The 18,842-nt window shown below is 45.4% G+C and overlaps 1 protein-coding gene across 5 annotated transcripts in view; it reads left to right on the forward strand.

Moving 5' to 3' along the window:
• The window catches only part of SPECC1 (sperm antigen with calponin homology and coiled-coil domains 1), a 424,705-nt gene that overhangs the window by 35,990 nt on the left and 369,873 nt on the right, over nucleotides 1–18,842 (forward strand). For 4 of the 5 annotated variants that reach the window (XM_083172375.1, XM_083172379.1, XM_083172380.1 and 1 more), the window contains exon 2: nucleotides 16,380–16,529. In XM_083172375.1, coding sequence (XP_083028501.1) covers nucleotides 16,380–16,529 — 150 coding nt within the window. Of the gene's footprint in view, nucleotides 1–7,367; nucleotides 7,485–16,379; nucleotides 16,530–18,842 lie in introns of those variants that run through there. The other variant, XM_083172377.1, reaches the window with a different exon arrangement.

Genomic DNA, 18,842 nt, shown 5'->3' on the forward strand with positions numbered 1-18,842 from the left:
CGCGATTAGGTCTGAATAAGGCCTCTTATGTGGTGCCAGACCGATGGCCTTGCTGGATGCTGGCTGAACTCAATTTTTTTAAAGAGGCAGTCATTTACAAAGCAAAACCATGTAGAAAAAAAAAAAAAAAAGGTGAATAGAGGGGATGACTACATTTATGATACACTGAAGGTTAATTTCTATAGTAAAACAGTATTAGACATCTTTCTCTTTAACCCTTTGAGTGCAAACATCACCTTGAGAGATGTGCAAAATATTGGCTATAAATTGCCAGCATCGCTCACATATGTTATATAAATTCAAATAAAAAACTTTGGGTAAAAAAAGATTATATGTCCTATGTAAGGTAAACATTACAGGTCATTATGATGAAAAAAAAAAAGTTTGCTTGCAAATTTTCACACCAATTTTGACAAATTCACTTAAAGTCAAGTATTATTAAATATAATATAAAGGTTTATGGAGATCTTCTCGGGGCGGCCTTGATTTAAATGATTGCCAGTGCTCAGCACTAACCCTTCTTGTTACACATCAGTTCTGTGACATTACCTACATTATCTCCTCTGTAATTATATCTTATTATGAGAGCTACAATCCTAAAAAGAAGCCCAAGATGCAAGAGGGATACTTCTTTGAAACCAAATTCTGTTCTATTTTTGTGAACACATCTGGCCACAAATGTTCTTCTTTCCCAAGGAGCCTTCCTATATAACAGTGCAGATGTGACCTGTGAGATGCCGCACAGCCGTTTCGGAGTATCATGGAATCTGAGTAAAATAAACTATACAGATGCTCAGCCCTTAGTAACTGGTCCGGTGGATTTGCATTAAGTTTGTAAAGGGCACGTCAAGTAGTTAAGTAGTGCGTCATTGGATCTGCGTCTGTGGGGACTGAAATGCTGCTTGTATGAAAGGCTGTCTGTACTGGACGAACACAGAAAGCTTTATTTCCATATTGTTGATGTACTTGGTGAAATTATTAAAAAATCACTGAGTATTAACAGAAATATAAGGTTGAATACAACTTCCAAATGATATATGAACAAATATAATCAGGGGAAGGAAACCGCTTTAAAGTGAACAGACAATTTAACTATTTGGGGGTGTTGGGTATAAAATCCTAGCAGTCATTATCCCAATGGTCGGTATGCTGATAGCAGCATCTCGACTGTCAAAATCCCAATGGATCCAGGTAAGTATTTCAACTCCCACAGCCTAACCCTAACCCCCCTTCACCCAAGTGGCTAACCCAGAACTCTGGCCATTGGGATACCACTGTCGGTATTCTGACTGCCGGGATCATGACCGCATTGCATTTTGGGACTTATTAAGCTCAGTTGGCCAAATGTTTATCAAAAGCACTGCAATGCGCAAAATGAGTAGCACACGTAACATTTTATAATATATATATGTGAGTGCCTAGTTTTGTGGTGGTATACGGGAGACACCATTCAACATGGTCAAGTTGATGATGATTAATGTTGTCTTAGTACTAACACACATAGCTTAGGCTGGTATCAATTGCAGTGGGCCAGAAAAGAATGGTCTCACTGTCAAAGCTGTTAATAGATGTTAGTACAGGTTGAGTCTCCCTTATCCAAATATCCTTTATTCATATTATTCAGAGAACCATAGTCTCCAAAATGTACTTTTATTTTTTTGCTAAAAACTTACTGGCTGTATCTGTAATTGCCACTACTGGGGAAATAACTGGCACTAAATATGTGCAAGGACATGATTGCTATTTTTGTGTGTATTTCATGTTTTTGATGTGTTTATACAACATATATGCAAGATATGTCAAGATACCCAATTCAAATATAAAAATATTCCAACATACGGAATAATCCATTATTATCATAATGAGGGTAAGTCTGGTTCACTCGCAAAGGCACAATCACTCTCCAATGGACAAAACTATATGCACTGCAGGTGGGGCTGCTGTAACATGTGCATAGAGAGTTAGATTTGGGTGGGGTTTGTACTTCAAACTGATATCTATATTGCAGTGTAAAAATAAAGCAGTCAGTATTTACCCTGCACAGAAACAATAACATACCCAAATCTAACTCTCTCTGCACATGTTACATCTGCCCCACCTGCAGTGCACATGGTTTTGTCCACTAGAGTGATTGTGCCTTAGTGTTCTTAGTTATGCATTCTCTTAAGGTGCGTACACACGGGGCGATATATTGGCAGGCGATATATCAGCGAGCGATATATCGCTCAATGCCCCCCTTTCATCGGCGACCAGATATGGTCGCTGATGAAAAGAAACCTCTGCCGGCGGTGCCGCAGAGGTAATCAGCTGGTCGCAGGCGCAAGCTCCTGCGACCAGTGATTAGAACGGGGCTGAAAACGGGAGCGCGCAACCTTATGACTGTCAATCAATTCTGCAGCCAAGCATTAAAGTTTGGTTTTCTACTTTACCAGTCACATCTATTTATCTAGAAATGAATATGCTTAAAATAAAAATAAGCCTCCGTTATTAGTTACATGATTAGCACCATCCACAGTAATATATTTCGACAGTCCGAATGACTATACTCCAACATAGAGGAATTTCGTCAACATTAAGTGGAAATGATCTCATTGTCTATACATGTTCTTTCAAAAAAGGAAAAAGTATGGTTTTCTTGATCATATATTGTAGAATTTAGGATTAGGATGTGCACAAGTCAGCATGACACATTTCTATAGCTTTCAGTAAGTGATACCCCTTTCACACTTGGAAAAATATCCCGGGTTTTTGCACATGAACGCGCATCAACCCGGGATTTAGCTCAGTGTGAAAGGGTCTTGGACGAATATCCCGTGTTCAGCATTCCTGGATTTCTACCCAGGTCCTGACCTGGGTACAACCCAGAATCGACACGGGATGCGGTCAGTGTGAACGGGTATTCCGGGTCAGCGTGACCCAGATCCGGTTCACTGCAGTGAAAATGCACCGCAAGGAGGTGCTGACACCTCCCAGCGCCGCCCCGTCCAAGCCTCCAGATGACGCCACCCACCCGATTTCATTCCGGGTCAGGTGGCCAGTGTGAAAGGGTACATTCCGGGTAGTGTCCCGGGATGCATCCGGGAACACATTCCCGGTAGGGTGGCCAATCCCGGGATCGGGATCGGCGGGATCCCGGGATTTGGCCCCAAAATTGCCGGGATTTGAATTTCGGGATTAAACTAGTCTAATGCTGGGCAGCGTCTGAGCACTCGCTCAGACGCTGCCCAGCTACTCCCGTCCTGGCTGTGCAGCTCAGACCCGCAGCGTGGTCAGAGGTCACGCTGCGCGTCACACTGTGCAGCCAACTGAACACGCCCCGCACCTCCGCTCTGTACTACCGGTCCCGGAGCTCCAGTCTGTCTGAGATCTCGCCTCCTGCGGCCTGCCACTGTGACCAGGCGTGACTGTGTGCGGCCGGGGAGGTCAGGCAGCGAGCGAGTTGCGACACTGGAGGGGAAGACCTGCGGCCTGCGCAGCGTGACCTATGGGTTATGCTGCGCAGGCCGCAGCACTGAACCCGCTCGCCGCCCGACTTCTCCCGGCTGCACAGTCCAGTGTGTCACTGTGACTAACCTACCGTACCTCCGGCGTCACACCAGCAGCCTCCGTCCATTCCACTGCCGCCTGCGCCGCTCGAAGTAAGACACTGTGGGGGGAGAGTGGGGTGGTTTTCTTATTAGGGATGCCAATCTCGGGATCCCGGGAATCCCAGGATTGAGCATTTTTCAATCCCGATTCCCGGGATTGAAAAAATGCCTCGGGATTGGCATCCCTAATTCCCGGGTATGACCCAGGTCTGCGAATGTGAAAGGGGTATAAAAAGCTTCAGGACTTAATTGAATTGTCCATAATGTATGTTCCTCTTCTGTTTTTCCAACAGAAAGCTAGTAGTATACATCAGGATACTGCAGAACTACAGCAGGCTCAGGCTCTTGTGCCCTTACTTTTGCATCTGCCAAGGATTAATTATTACATAACTAAGGGGGTTATTCTGGTTCACGCCTTCTGGCAAATTCCTTCTCAGATGGACAAAACCATGTGCACTGCAGGGTGGCAGATGTAACAGGTGCAGATAGAATTAGATTTGGGTGAGACCTATATTGCAGGACAGTTGGGAGGTATGCAGTACTGTACTATACTTTGAACAAAAACCTGTGAAAAACTCATGTCGACCTTTTGACTGTCAACCTTCCCATTGTCGACCTAATGCGTGTGTCGACCTTCTGACCCGTCGACCTTAGCCATGTCGACCTATTTCATTTGTCGACCTAAGCCCCTACGATTTTGCACTTAATATTTGTTTGTCATCATTTGCTGTCAAGATTTTTGCTAATGTCAACTTTTTATGGGAGAATCCTCTCCAAGTGGATCGCTGACGTTACCTGCGTGGGAGAACCAGAGATCTCTTTTACTTGGAACTCTGCTTAATATTTAAACAATTTCCTGTCAATGTACATCAATAATTTGTATGGATTTCCAATCCATCGGAAATGGTTACAATGAAACAGTGGCGTTAGTTCGTCCCAGGGGCCCGGAGGCAAGATGAATGCTGGTGCCCCCCCCCCATCCCAAACTCCCAACACATACATGTGTATACATATATGTATGGGGCTTAGAGGGGCACTAGCATTCATCTTGCCACCGGATGCCTGGCGAGGATCCGGTGCAGCAGGATAAGGGGGACAGCCGGTGGTAGCAGGAGAGAGCCGGGCGCACTACATGTAGACGCCCGGCGAGGGGGGGCCAGCGGGGACCAGGCAGGAGCAGGGGAAGGCCGGGCGCACTAGATGTGGACGCCCGGCAAAGGGGGAGCCAGCGGGGACCTGGCAGCAGGGGAGAGCAAGGTGCTCTATGTGGATGCCCGGCAAGGGGGAAGCCAGTGGTGACAAAGCATGAGCAGGAGAAAGCCGGGGGGAGGGAGCCAGCAGTGACCCGGCAGGAGCAGGGGAGAGCACGGCGCACTCACCCTCACTGGCTGCTGCTGCAGCGTCTCCCACCCGGCTTCCAGGTCCTCGCTTACTGTGGACTGACTCCCGGCACCTCGTAGCTTGTGGCTGGCTCTCACTAGCTCAGGCAGCAGGCGGATGTCATGCCACTTCACAGAGCAGTGAGCAGCCAGCAAGGTCACAGGTGACAGGGAGGGGGTGCTGCGCTGCACCTCACCTCACCATCCGCATACAATGAGGGTAGGGGGACTAAATCAAGGACTGATTAGCGGGGAACATCGGGAGGCAATGGAGCCAGTGCCCCCTTTAAGGCTGGCACCCGGCGGCAGATGACTCCATTGCCTCCGGGAGTTCCGCCACTGCAATGAGATAGGTGGTTTTTCCAACTATTTACATACTTGCTTCCGTGTTCTAGGCTTGGTCATCCACATATCATACGAGTGTCTGTTTTATCACACCTCCCAACTGTCACGATTACAGCGGGACAGTCCAGATTTTCGGGTCCTGTCCCGCTGTCCCACCCGCGGCAGGCATTGTCCCGCTGCGGTGGGGTGGCATGCGCACAGCGTCTATTCTCGTATGAAAATGAGGGCGCGGCTAATTAGCATAAGCCACACCCTCATTTGCATACACGCGCCCCCTTTTTGGGCGCTATTTCCCCAACACAGAAGTTGGGAGGTATGGTTTTATTGAATAGTTAATCTTTGTTTTCAGTGGCTGTTGAATCCTATTATTGCTTCCATTCATTAATATGTTGCCAGACTGAGAGAGTGCTTAGATGTTCTGTTTTCCAGTGTTTATGATTTATTGTTTTTATGATTTTTTTTGTTCTTATTGTAATCTACTTTCTTCAATCTGGGATGATGTACTGTAACATGGAGATGTGTTTCCAGGAATTCAGTGTTCTCACCATAGCCCTAACAACCTGGAGGGGGGGGGGGGGGGGGGGGGGGTATTCTGTCTCACTCCTTTTGGCAAATTCCTTCTCAAGTAGCCAAAACCATGTGCACTGCAGGTGGGGCAGATGTAACTTGTGCAATTTGGGTGGGGTTTTACTTCAAAGTGAGATCTATATTGCAGTGTAACAATAAAGCAGTCAGTACAGTACAGTACAGCACAGAAACAAAATAACTCACCCAAATCGAATTCTCTCTGCACATTTTATTTGGGTATTCTGTCTCACTCCTTTTGGCAAATTCCTTCTCAAGTGGCCAAAACCACGTGCACTGCAGGTGGGGCAGATGTAACTTGTGCAGAGAGAGTTAGATTTGGGTGGGGATTTACTTCAAAGTGAGATCTATATTGCAGTGTAATATTGCAGGCAATCCCTGCCGTTTAACCCCCTCGCCGGCTGCATTGAATGCTGCCCTATAAGTATTACACAATGAAGGTAACAATCAAGAATTAATTGGGGTAGCAGAATTAATCACAGTGTAATCAATATAAGTCATAACTAGATCCAACAATCTTACGCCGTGGATTGTTTGGATATAGTTATATTGTGTTTTTATGTTTCCGTTAATGCTTTCTCTAGGTGGGTAATTTTTGCAAGTTTTACCTGTCAAAGGGTTAAAACTTACTGTCCTAGTGCTCTGTCAGCCACAGTTGGGCCTTTCTGATGAGTCTCACAGCTGTAATGATCTCGTCACAGCTTTTACAAGCAGCTGGAACTTGGATCCAGGTTTCCAGAGTGAAAAACATACTCTGTGCATCACAAGGCATAATGCTGGAGACCGAGGGCTCTTTTCTTTCACTTTGAAGACTTACTGTTATCCTGGCCATTCCTGCATGAACTGGGGGCGGGCGCTGATGTCATGTGACATCATCCACCCGCCCCAAGCAGGCAGAGCCACGCATGCGTTTTCTGGGGTCCGCCCAGAGTTTCTATGGGCGGGCCCACTGTTCTTGTGTGCATGCCCATAAAACAATGGGTAGAACCCAGCAACCGCCCCCTGCCTGTCAATCATTTTGCAAAGCTCCACTTAGTGAAAGCTCGCAGAAGGCCTTAACTTCGGGGGTTTGCTCAGGCGCATGTGCACATCCCCACCATCGGAGACAAATTCGCTGCTCAACGAGCAGGACTGAATCGACACCTTTGTTCCCAACTCAGATCAGAATATAGACCCTTTGTATGGATGAAACCCTTGTGCTACATTATACATAAAATATAGTAGTAATAATAATAATAATAATAATAATAGAAATCATCACCACTACCACAGAATGAAGCTAACACATAACAAATGTATGCAAGGCCTCATAGTGAACACACCACGGGTTCGATAAAAGACATATATTCTGTTTTTCCTACATGAGCCTAACTGCCTGTGTACGCCTCTGAGTGCCAGAGAACTAGTGAAGCCAGCTTGCTTCCGTATGTGAATCATTGCTCAAGCAGCCTGCTTCTTACTGAACTGTGGTTTTCCTCTGAACGAAAAAGAGAAACACTAAATGACTTAGTCTGGGTACATATGCTGACAGCAAGAAGACCAGAGCAATTCCTCTACGAGCAAATCTAATATCCCAGAAAAAATATCTGTAAGTATTTGGGATCTATATTCTTTTATCCAGATTGACATGATATGAAAAGTGTTCCCTGAAAACCCAGCGTTTGACATGTCTAAGTCATTTGGAGGTAGATGAATAGAGGTTTCATATTCGGCAGATGTGGCTGAGGACAAACTCTTTCTCCTTGCACGGAACAACTAAAAATAGCAGCATATTTAACTGGCAATTAATAATCCGCCGCGTACCCATCCATGTGGCATGTCAGATATTACTACTGTACAGGCAGATGCCATTGTTCATCTCTAGTTAGGCTGCTATTTAAAAAAAAAATGTTTTTTTTTCTTTCTTTTTTACAAAGTTTTAAAGAGTTTCTGTGGTAAATTCATGTTGAAGGTTCAGTTGTACATAGTAGTTTCTCCTCACTTCTTATTTATTTGTATTTCTTAGATTGAGTTTATTTTACAGTATATACTGATTTCTGCATTATTTTCACAGTTTTTTTTTAAGTATCTACAGGCTAGAAAGATGTCATATTTTATCCATGTGTTGTTCATTTGTATGGATTTTAGATATTTAATTATAAAAGTTAATTTTATTTCATTTTGTAGATCCTATTTTCTGGGTGTATTATTTACGTGCTCACTACAAGAGTACTTACTTGTTTCTGTAGGCTAGGGTAGCCTCTATTTATTCCTGGCTGGGTATTTGGAAATGTTGCAATGCGGGAGTGTTTATGGGGGGAGTGTTTTTGTAACTTTCATAACTTTCAACTTTCGGGATTCTATTCAAGTCAAATTTTCAGGTGGAGTCCGTCTTCTATATGCACTTATAGGCAATATCAAATTTTACATGACTCCACTTGCTTCTCAATGGGTGTAACTGTAGCAGTGGAGTAACTAGAACCTGCCACCTCCCCATGGTACCTGCTCTTCAGTCCCCCACTGCAGGTCTGCCATAGGGTTCTGCTGGTACTGCTAGGGCAGTACGGATGGTGTAATGGTTAGCATTACTGCCTCACAGTACTGAGGTCATGGGTTCGATTCCCACCATAGCTCTAACTGTGCGGAGTTTGTATATTCTCCTCGTACTTGCGTGGATTTCCTGCGGGTACTCCCACAATCCAAAAATATACTGGTAGGTTAATTGGCTCCCAACAAAATTAACCCTAAAATGTCTGTGTGTGTGCATGTACATGTGGTAGGGAACAAAGATTGTAAGCTCCACTGGTGTGAATGTTCAACTATACTCTGTAAAGCGCTGCGGAATATGTATGCGCTATATAAGAAACTGTTAATGAATGAATGGTTGTAAGGGGATTGCCATTTTACGAGGGGCATATTCCATGGGGACTGCAGATAGCTATCTGCAGCATTAGTACTCGCAGACCTACAGACCCCCTCCAAGCCACAGTTGGGTCTGAGGGGGCTATTACTACCCCACTGAACTGTATTATCGTTATTATGTGGGCAGATCAGTGGTGTGGAGATGCAGAGATGCACTGATTGCATTTGACCGAATCAGTCCCGCTGCTTGCTGATGGAACAAGCGGAAAATACAGTTCACATCATAGTCAGTAGGATAATAGTCACCAGAAGTTCTCTTGATTCAGCAAATAAAATGAATTTAGTAATACTCCTTTCCTTTTATGCTACACATGACTTGGTTTTAAAGAAGTTAACAAATAGATGGAGAATATCTCCTTTACTCCTCCATCACATTATCTTTGTGGTTGTATTAGTAAGAAATGTCCTGGAAATGCTGAAAACAAGCTGTAATTGATTTAATACAAATCTCACTGTTTTCCTTTGCAGCTTACCAGGTTGTCTTTAGATCATGACTCTTTGGACTCTGTCCTGTTCTACATCATTTATTTATTTATTACCAGTTATTTATATAGCACACACATATTCTGCAGCACTTTACAGAGAATATTTAAACATTTACATCCGTCCTTGCCCCAGTGGAGCTTACCATTTATATTCCTTACCACATATACACACACACACACACACACATTCATTCTAGGTATAATTTTTGTTGAGAGCCAATATAACTACTATTTTTTTTTTTATTGTGGGAGGAAACCGGAGTACCCAGAGGAAACCTATACAAGCACGGGGAGAATATACAAACTCTGCACAGTTAGGACCATGGTGGGAATTGAACCCATGTTTTCAGTGATGTGTGTCTGTGGTGCCCATTACATTCTCTCGATCTGCAAAATCCAGTGTATGTATTCAGTGTACACTCTTCTGGTGGGGTTCGGGGATGGTCCCATACACGTGGAGCTTTGATCTCCCATCCACAGAGCTCCACCATCCCTGTCCTCCGGAGCAACGTGACGGAGGGGGAGGAGGCGAGCAGAGCAAAGGAGGTGAGCAGGTAGGAGGAAGCGAGTGCCTAGTGTCCCCTGGCACAGGATGCGGCAACACCCGGCCAAAGGCACATGGCGCTGCAGCCCCCCGGCAGCACCATCAGCCCGGGGAACCCCCCAGGATAGATCACCAGGTATGTCCCTGCCGTCAGGACACCCAGCTGTGACGGCAGAAATATTTGGCCTGCAGCCCCCGGCCGAAGACTGATAGAGCCCGCCCCCCCGTCCACATCGATGTTCCTACTCCAGGAGAACTGGAGGACCCCCAAGGGAGGAGGCAATGGCTCCTGCAATGGGGGAGGGGGGAGTTGGAAATGGACAACTATGGCCCCTGGCCTCACTGACTCCCCCCGCTTCATTGACTCCCCCACCCCACCCCATGCCCCATGCTGGCTCTCCCTCCAGCCGCAGCTCTTGCCAGTGCCCCTGACATGCTATGGACCCATCCATGCTGGCCGTAGTGTGCTGTAGGGGAGATGGCCTGTTAAGCCCTTTCACGGCTGCCCTGTAAAGTCAAGATGGCACCGCTGATGGCTGCCTAGGATCTTTGCCACTCACCCTAAAATATGTGCCCCCTTTCTCCCCTGTAGTGTTCCTTATCTGTACTGTTTTTTTACTGCATGCCTAGCTGGCCGTTGCAATGACTTAGTGGCACTGCTAAATATCTGCCTGGGTGCTGTGCACTTCAGCAAATATATGTTCCCCATGTCGGTGTCCCTCATCAGGATACGCATATTTGTGTGTCCTTCATCAGGATACGCATATATGTGATATATATCTGTACTGTCACTGTTTTACTTGTTCTTTTCCCGACTGTTGCACAGCAATCCAAATCTAATTCCTAGTATATGCAAGTATACTTGGCCAAATAAAGCTGATTCTGATGACTTATCATTCCTGATGCATTCAGCTGCTTGCCATCATCAGCGGGGGTTTGACCATCTGATCTGCAGCACATACTGTAAGATAGGATGACTCCACTGGGTGCTATGACAAACAATCAGTCCGATATGTATCGGAACACTATACGGTCCTGACACTAGCAACAGTGGCTGCAAGGGCATGTCCACATGAGTTGGATTGATATCAGGATATCAAGGGGTAGGGCGCTATGGTATGAGTGTGCTTTGCTGTGAGCAGCAGTTAAGAGAAAGGGATAGTCACTCCCAATTTAAGAAAAAAACAAGTACAGGAAGATGGGTAACTGCGCTAAATGTATGACAGTATAGTATTAAAAAATTAATTTGGTACATATGAGTTATCCGGGCACCCGATTTCTAAATCGGGTCGGATCGGGCACATCGCATCGCATCGCATGCGACCATCGGATGCGATGCGATGCGATGACCCGATTTTTCCATAGGAATCAATGTTAAAATGGACTGAGTCCATTTTAACATGGAATTCAATGGGAAAAAGGGGTCCTTTTCATACCCCTACTATCCAAGTGGGCATGGAGTTGGATATAAACCTGTGGCGAGCGTAGCGAGGCGAGCGTAGCGAGCCCCGCGAGGGGACATAGAATACCGTCCACTCGCGGGGCTCGCTTCGCTCGCCACGCTTCGGGCTCGGTGGCTCGCTACGCTCGCCACAGGTTTATATCCAACTCCATGCCCACTTGGATAGTAGGGGTATGAAAAGGACCCCTTTTTCCCATTGAATTCCATGTTAAAATGGACTCAGTCCATTTTAACATTGATTCCTATGGAAAAATCGGGTCATCGCATCCGATGGTCGCATACGATGCGATGCGATGCGATATCGCATCGCATCGCATCTGATTGTATGCCTTAACTTAAGGCATACAATCAAAAAATCGGGCGCCCGGATAACTCATAAGTACCTTTAATTTAATTTCACATAAATAATAACATATTGACAGGACAATACACATAAAAGGAATCAATCAATAAAGAATGTTTAAAATGTCATTGATGTAATGAATTGGTACAATGACCTTAATTTGGATAGTCACCCGTTTAGCCACCAGTACTGGGGAAGTCTGTCCAGGTATTTGTAAATATATTATGGATGCCAGAGTCCTTGCGGAATTGAAGTTCCTCCCTTTATTTGGAAGTTGGAGCCGAGTCCTTAGGAGGTGGCGTTCCTCCAGATGATCTCTTAGCCACGGCAAGTGAATGTGGGAAGGCGCCTCTGGTGTAATGTTACCATAGATGGTAGCCGCTGGATGGTAGTTGGCAGTTGTTTAGTGCAGTGGGTGCTCTATCCAGATATTAAAATTAAGGGTGCAAGTGTCTATGCGTTTCACCGCTAAATGCGGCTTTTTCACCTGCTTGCCATCATCAGCGGGGGTTTGACCATCTGATCTGCAGCACATACTGTAAGATGAGATGACTCCACTGGGTGCTATGACGAACAATCAGTCCGATATGTATTGGAACACTATACGGTCCTGACACTAGCAACAGTGGATGCAAGGGCATGTCCACATGAGGCCTTTGTTTTTTTCTCTACAGGTATCTCAAAAGCATTACATTTTTTTTATTTCACTACCTGAATTTAATGGAAAAGACAATTTGGTAGATTGTCTTTCCATTGTTAGGGAAAACAAAGGAAAAGAACAATCCATTTTGCTAAGAAATTAGAATTTTAATGTTTGCAGTACAGTATATAATAATGCACTAGAGCAACGTCTCTCAAACTGTGTGTCCCAACCATCTCAGTTTCGGGTCGCTTCTCCATGTTGTTGACCGTCAAGCGAATGACTCCTCAGGAAGGTCTGTCCTCATTCCAGTGCTCTTCCACTCCAGTTCCAGAAACTGCTGCTGCCATTGCCACAAGCAGGCTCTACTTCTGGATCCCTCATCTACATGCAGATATCCACAGGGGGCATGGTTGGCAGCGAGAGCACTTTCAGTTTCTGGGCCAATTAAGCTGCAGGCAGTGACGTAACTACTAATTTTGTGCCTCCCCACGAAGGTCAGTCTTCAATAGCAGCAGGAGCCAGGAGGAGAGCCAGGACCGCAGACATGTAAATCTGCTGTCCCGGCCAGAGAGGCGGCAGGTCCCTGCAGTTTTTTAACAATGGCCCCGCAGACCTCTGGCACCCATGCTTTCTCAGCACCTCCCCGCTATAGTGGGGTCTGCGGCGATGTAGTTACGGCACTGGCAGTAGGAAACTTACATAATAAACTGGATGACTGAATCGGTGAAAAACCTCTTGTATGTAAGTGCAGCAAGTGAGCATGGGGCATCATTTGCAGGTACCAGGAGGGGAGGTTCCAGCGGCGTAACTATAAATTTTGCTTCCCCCTGCCAAAAAGTTTGTGCCCCCCCCGGCTCCTCTCCAGCATGTTTCCCCAGTGTGTGATGTGATGATGTCACATGCATAACGGAGAAGCTGAAGCAGGAGAGAGGAAGAGAGACCAGCATACGCTGCTGCTTCCCTTGGCTCCGACGCATCCCAGGCCGCCCCAGTACACCCATATGCCCGCCCATCCTGTACACAGTAGCCAATAGCCGGCTCTGTGTACAGTCAATTGAGTCAGTGGGTGGATTTGTTATCTCTGCCATGGCTGCACCCATGCTGTGGCTGACTAGCCTCCAGTGCTCAGCCAGTGGGCAGCGGCAGGCAGCAGCATGTCAGTGCATTGAGCGGGTGCCGGTGCCCACATAGACCCCATTGCGGCTTGCTCTCCCAAGCGGCAGCTGGGGCTGCCTTACAGTAGTTACGCCACTGGGTGGTTCCTCAAAGCAGCAAAAACGGAGCATGAGAGGGAAGGAGGAGAACACTGAGCACAGACTTTATGGTATGTATTTGTAGAGGGGGGGATGGGCGGGGAATTGTATTAAGTAAGCACCCACTGCCTCCCTCTTCCATCCCCCATTACCCACTGTCACATTAGAGGACACTTAATATGTTTTGTGCCTTTGTAATGCTACTGTGCGATCTTCTGAACACGCATGTGGTCGGCCATTCTCCAGTAACTTGCTGGGGTCCTTTAATCCTTTTTTTTATTGTCTGACAGGGTCCCAGAGCAAGATAGTTTGAGAACCCCTGTACTAGAGGGATGCAGCAAAAACTGAAGTTAGAAATTGTCTTTGTTTTCGGGTATAGTTATTATGCACAACATAAATATCTATTATTTGAATGCAAAACTATAGTAAATAAGATGTACTGTAAAATAATAATAATTTATGGTTGTTCCTGGTTTCGATACAATGGGGGAAATTTACTAAAGGAAATTTGTAAAAAAATAGGTGTATTTGTATCCAGAAATACACTCATTTTTTACATTTACTATCCCGAAAATACGGCAATTCGTATTCGTATTGATGTGCTATCAATACGAATACGAATTGAAATATTTCCGGGATAGAAAATTTCAAAAATAAGTGTATTTCTGGATACAAATACACCTATTTTTTACAAATTTCCTTTAGTAAATTTCCCCCAATATGTATTACAAAGACATTACGTACTTGTCAAATCAGTGCTAGGCAAGTCTCTGGAGAGTCGTTTAATATCCTGCAAAAATACAAAGTTGAAATTGCCTTTGGAAGTTTCAGTTCCTGCATGAAATTAAATCTATTTGCATGCATGTTTAGAGATGTGTACTGTACTTCCTTTATATAAGTAAAGGAGCCCATACACGCTCCGTTCTGGGCGTCCGTTATGTACTTTTAAAGTACACATCGTATCGCATTGCATGCCTTGTGCATGCATTGTGCATGCAATGCGATGCGATACGATGTAAAGCTAGTACCAGTAGCGCACGCAGGGGGGTTTCTGAGTACCCAGAAACCCCCCAGGAGTCTAAGGGCCCTCAGCTGAAAGCTGAGGGTGCCCTCTTTCCATGGGTATAAGAATTGTAAAAATTGGCCCTTGGGAACTAGAGATATCTGACTTCAAAGCAGTGGTCCCCATCCAAGTCTGTTAATTGTTATTCCCAGTCAGATATTTCAGTTTCTGTCTGACAGAGTTTTTCTGAGGGTATATTCCAAAAGCTGGGACTCTCCCCCTTTGATGGACACTAGTAGCTTGTCTCTACTGTTCCCAGAACCAGAGATATCAGCCTTCCAGCAGCTGGTTACTGCTCCAGCTCCACACACCTGGTATGTAGTGTTATATACTCGTTGGCGGATTGCTCTGCCTCCTGAAATCTGATCTCCTAGTCCCCAATATCATTTAGTAGGTGGGATTCTCTAGTTTTTAATTCCATTAAAATCTAAGAAATCTATTTCCGGGAATTGGAGATATCTGCAGTCAAGCAAGCTGTCCTCTCACCAGAAAATTATGAATAATAAGCCCACTCCCCTATACACCCCTCCTCTGCATATTAAATATCCTCTACCACCCTGGAAGTTATGTATCAGTGCCCCTTCATTCAGCCCAATGCCCCCTTCTCCCACCCCATCTCCCACCATCTGTGCAGTAAAGGGGTAATTAGTGGAAATTACTTATCCAGGCCCTACATGCTGAGTGGTTGATATAATACCCCCTACCACCCGCAGGACATCAAATCTTCCCCCACCCCTACCGCTGGAGGATCGGTAGGGGCCCCAATACATTGCTATGCCCACGGGTAATACACTGCTGTTGACGCCCCTGTATGTATGTATGTATGTATATATGTATGTATGTATATATATATATATATTTTTTTATTATTTATATACATTTGGTCTATCTATAATACTTTAACTGACCCGGCATATACTGGGTCACCTAAGTGTCCATCTCCGTGCTTTGCTCCGCCCCTCTGGAAACCTCCTTCTGAAAATCCTGCGTTTGCCCCTGAGTACAAAAAAGTATGTGCAGCACATACTTTTTTGTACTGTACAATGAGATGCGCGAGAGCGCGCATCTCATAGTACAGAACGGAAGGAGCACAGAACATGTATGGGCTCCTTTACACTGATCTACACTGAGTAGACAATGCAAACTGCCAATGGTCAACTGGTAGTAGCTGATCCCTGATATTTGGAGGGGGAATATTCTGGAATGATCGTGAAGTGAACAGCTAGAATATTTGCATGTCTCACGTTCTAGTATGTTGCGGTTGAGTCATGTCCAGTATATTCCATATACATGCCCTGTTAGATCATACACACAGTTTGATGTAGTCTATTTTTCTGTTCGATTTTGCTTATATAAGCAAAATCAAATCGAAATCGAACACTTTCGATTTCAATTAGATCCTGATGCGTGGCATCGAAATGAAATAGAAAAATAGGCTGTGTAGGCAAGACGATATACTGTAGTACAAATCTGTGATATTTTTCTTTATATGCATTCATTATTTGGATGCTGATCTGAATATCTATGGCAGACAAAATATTTTTGTTACAATCATATACATTGTGAATGTAATTGGTATTGGTATAAATATATACATTTTTGTCAATTATAATATTTATGCAGAAGACAGGGCATTGAATAAAATCTTAAATGGTTCTATGTTAGAGAATGATAATTTTCTTGCTACTTAACTACAGACTTCGCAAACCATGTATTATAATGTATGTTTTGTTAAGTAGGTAGATACTTGCATTACCCGGCTAATAGCTTTGAATTGTTCCCTCTGTAGGGGATGAAGAGCTCTTCTCGTACTCAGAATGCACAGACCAAACAGGGGAGCCATGGGGCCGAGAGAGCAAAAGCCATTCCTACAATTGCCTTTGGGATGAGGACCTCTAGGTCCACTAATTCACTTGCATTTGAGTCTCGGCTAAGCAAGGTAAGAGTGATGTGGAGTATTGGTACCACTTCATTATGGAATCATTGCATGTTTAGTAGCACTTCTATCTTATTATTATTCTGATTATTATTAATAAGAACGAAAATATTATGTAGCAATCTACATGAAACTTTGGGGTGATTCTAGTTGACTCGGTTTCCCCTTGAAGCCATGCAAGGGGATGTGTTACTTAGATACATGTGCCCGCAGCAGGAGATATCACTCAGTGGTCACTTAGTCACACTATCATTCTACTCATATTTCTACTATCATTTTACTCATATTGGCTCATGTACTGTCTTATAGTGTGTACACACAATGCAATTTTGTGTGTGTGTATGGGGGGCATACTGCATTGAGCTTGACAGATGGCGACAGACACTCTTCCAACATCTTTTTGCTTGCGTCTCACAAATGTTCTTCTGTGTGAATTTAAACAGCGTGGCGAGCGTAGCGAGCCACCGAGCCCGCAGCGTGGGCGAGCGAAGCGAGCCCCGCAAGGGGACTCAGACGCATACTGGCGCAGTGAAACTACATAAGTACCTTACTTTTTCTTTACCACTCTGCCTAGTAGGCCAGCATCCTGGAGTCACCTCTTCTCTGTAGACGTTGACACTAGCATTTTGCGGGTACCATTTAATGAAGCTAACGACTGTGTTCAGTGTTCCGGGAGAACCCTCGCTGTCAGATTATGGCGAGGATTCCCCCAAACAGCGAGTTTTGCAGCTAATGCAGGGAGCCCGCTGCATTTAGCCGCGAGCCTCACTGTTCTGGCAGCCGCACATTCTGTTTCCATGTCGCTGTAAAAACCGAGCAAGGTGAAAATGGCGTGTGCAAGAGGGCAGTTGAATATTGACCGTGCGAGCTGTGACAGCGGGTAATCAGCACTGCAAAAGTATTGAATATACCCCACAGACAGTTCTATGAGCGTTTGGCTGAAATCAGGATTGCCCAATTAATTGTATAATGTAGGTTCAGCATTAGAAACCTATGCAGCATTATAGCAAAATTGGGTACTTGTTTCCTAGCACGGCGCCCACGATATTAAGTATATGGCATACAATGGTATACAATGCGATGGTATACAATTTAAAATTGTATAACATCAGCTGCCATCGCGTAACATCGCATCACATCGCATACCATCGTATGCCTTATCTTATGGTATGCGATGCGATGGGAGCCGTGCTAGGAAACAAGTACCCAAAATTGTTGCATTTAAAACTCTACAATTGGCACAGAATAATATTGCTACTCTATTGCTTCTTTATGTTCACTATTTAGCAGATGGGATAGCTATTATCATAAAATTGTGGAAGAGAAATGTGTTTTTTGGACCGGTCACTGTGTCCGCTTTGTTTCTGGAACACTGTTGGCACGTGTAATACTGGGCATTATTAAGGGAAATTAATTTGTCTTTCCTTTTGCTGTACTGATTAGACAATGTACCTCTGGATAGCTGTTTGTAAAGATATGAATGGGCATTGCAGATGTGTTTGGGGTAACAGCAGGGGACTTGGCTTATGAAATAAAGAGGGAAACAAAAAGGAGGTAAAAACCAAAAGAGTCCTGATAGGGGATGTACTGACTTTACTGAAGGAGTAAACAGGAGTAAACGGGAGGGAAAATAGTCTACATCCCAGTGCCCCACAATGCACTGCTTCACTGGTTCCCAGTATATCTTGAATCACAGCAACCTAAAGCAGGCCTGGCCAAACTTTGGCTCTCCACTGGGTTGCCCACCCACCCGGATTGGCCGGGAGGGTCCTGGAAATCAGGTCCCCCTCCCAACCCCCCCGGAAAGATGGGCAATCCTCACGGATTCCAGCGGAACCTCCTCCCTTCCCCCCCCCCCCCCCCCCCCTCCCGCATCTCCCTGGCTGCCTCATTAAATTTAGCAACATTTATAGCCCCACCCCCTCCTCTGGGACACGCAAATTGGAGGATTTGCAGTGCTAGGGGCAGGGCTTGATGACTCCCCCTGAAGTGCTGCTGACAGTCTCCTCTCCGGGCTTCTCCTTTAAAAGTAGGCAAGTAGGTTTCTCCAGGGGTTGTGAAATTACAAGTCTGAGCATCAGGACCACCACTAGGCAGCTTTAGGCATTTGCCTGGGGGTGCCAGCCCATACCTCCCAACTGTCCCGCTTATCGCGGGAATGTCCCAATATTCGGGGACATTCCCGCACCCCTCCTGCCGCCGGCAGTGTCCCGCGGCGGGGGGCAGTTGGGAGTCCCCCCCTATAGTCCGTGAATAGTCTATTCTTGCAGGCAGAGGGGCTGGGGGCTGCTGGGCATGGCCCCACCGTGGCGAAAA

Source organism: Crinia signifera, chromosome 2 (assembly GCF_055691185.1).
Source record: "Crinia signifera chromosome 2, ASM5569118v1, whole genome shotgun sequence".
Classification (NCBI taxonomy): Eukaryota; Metazoa; Chordata; class Amphibia; order Anura; family Myobatrachidae; genus Crinia; species Crinia signifera.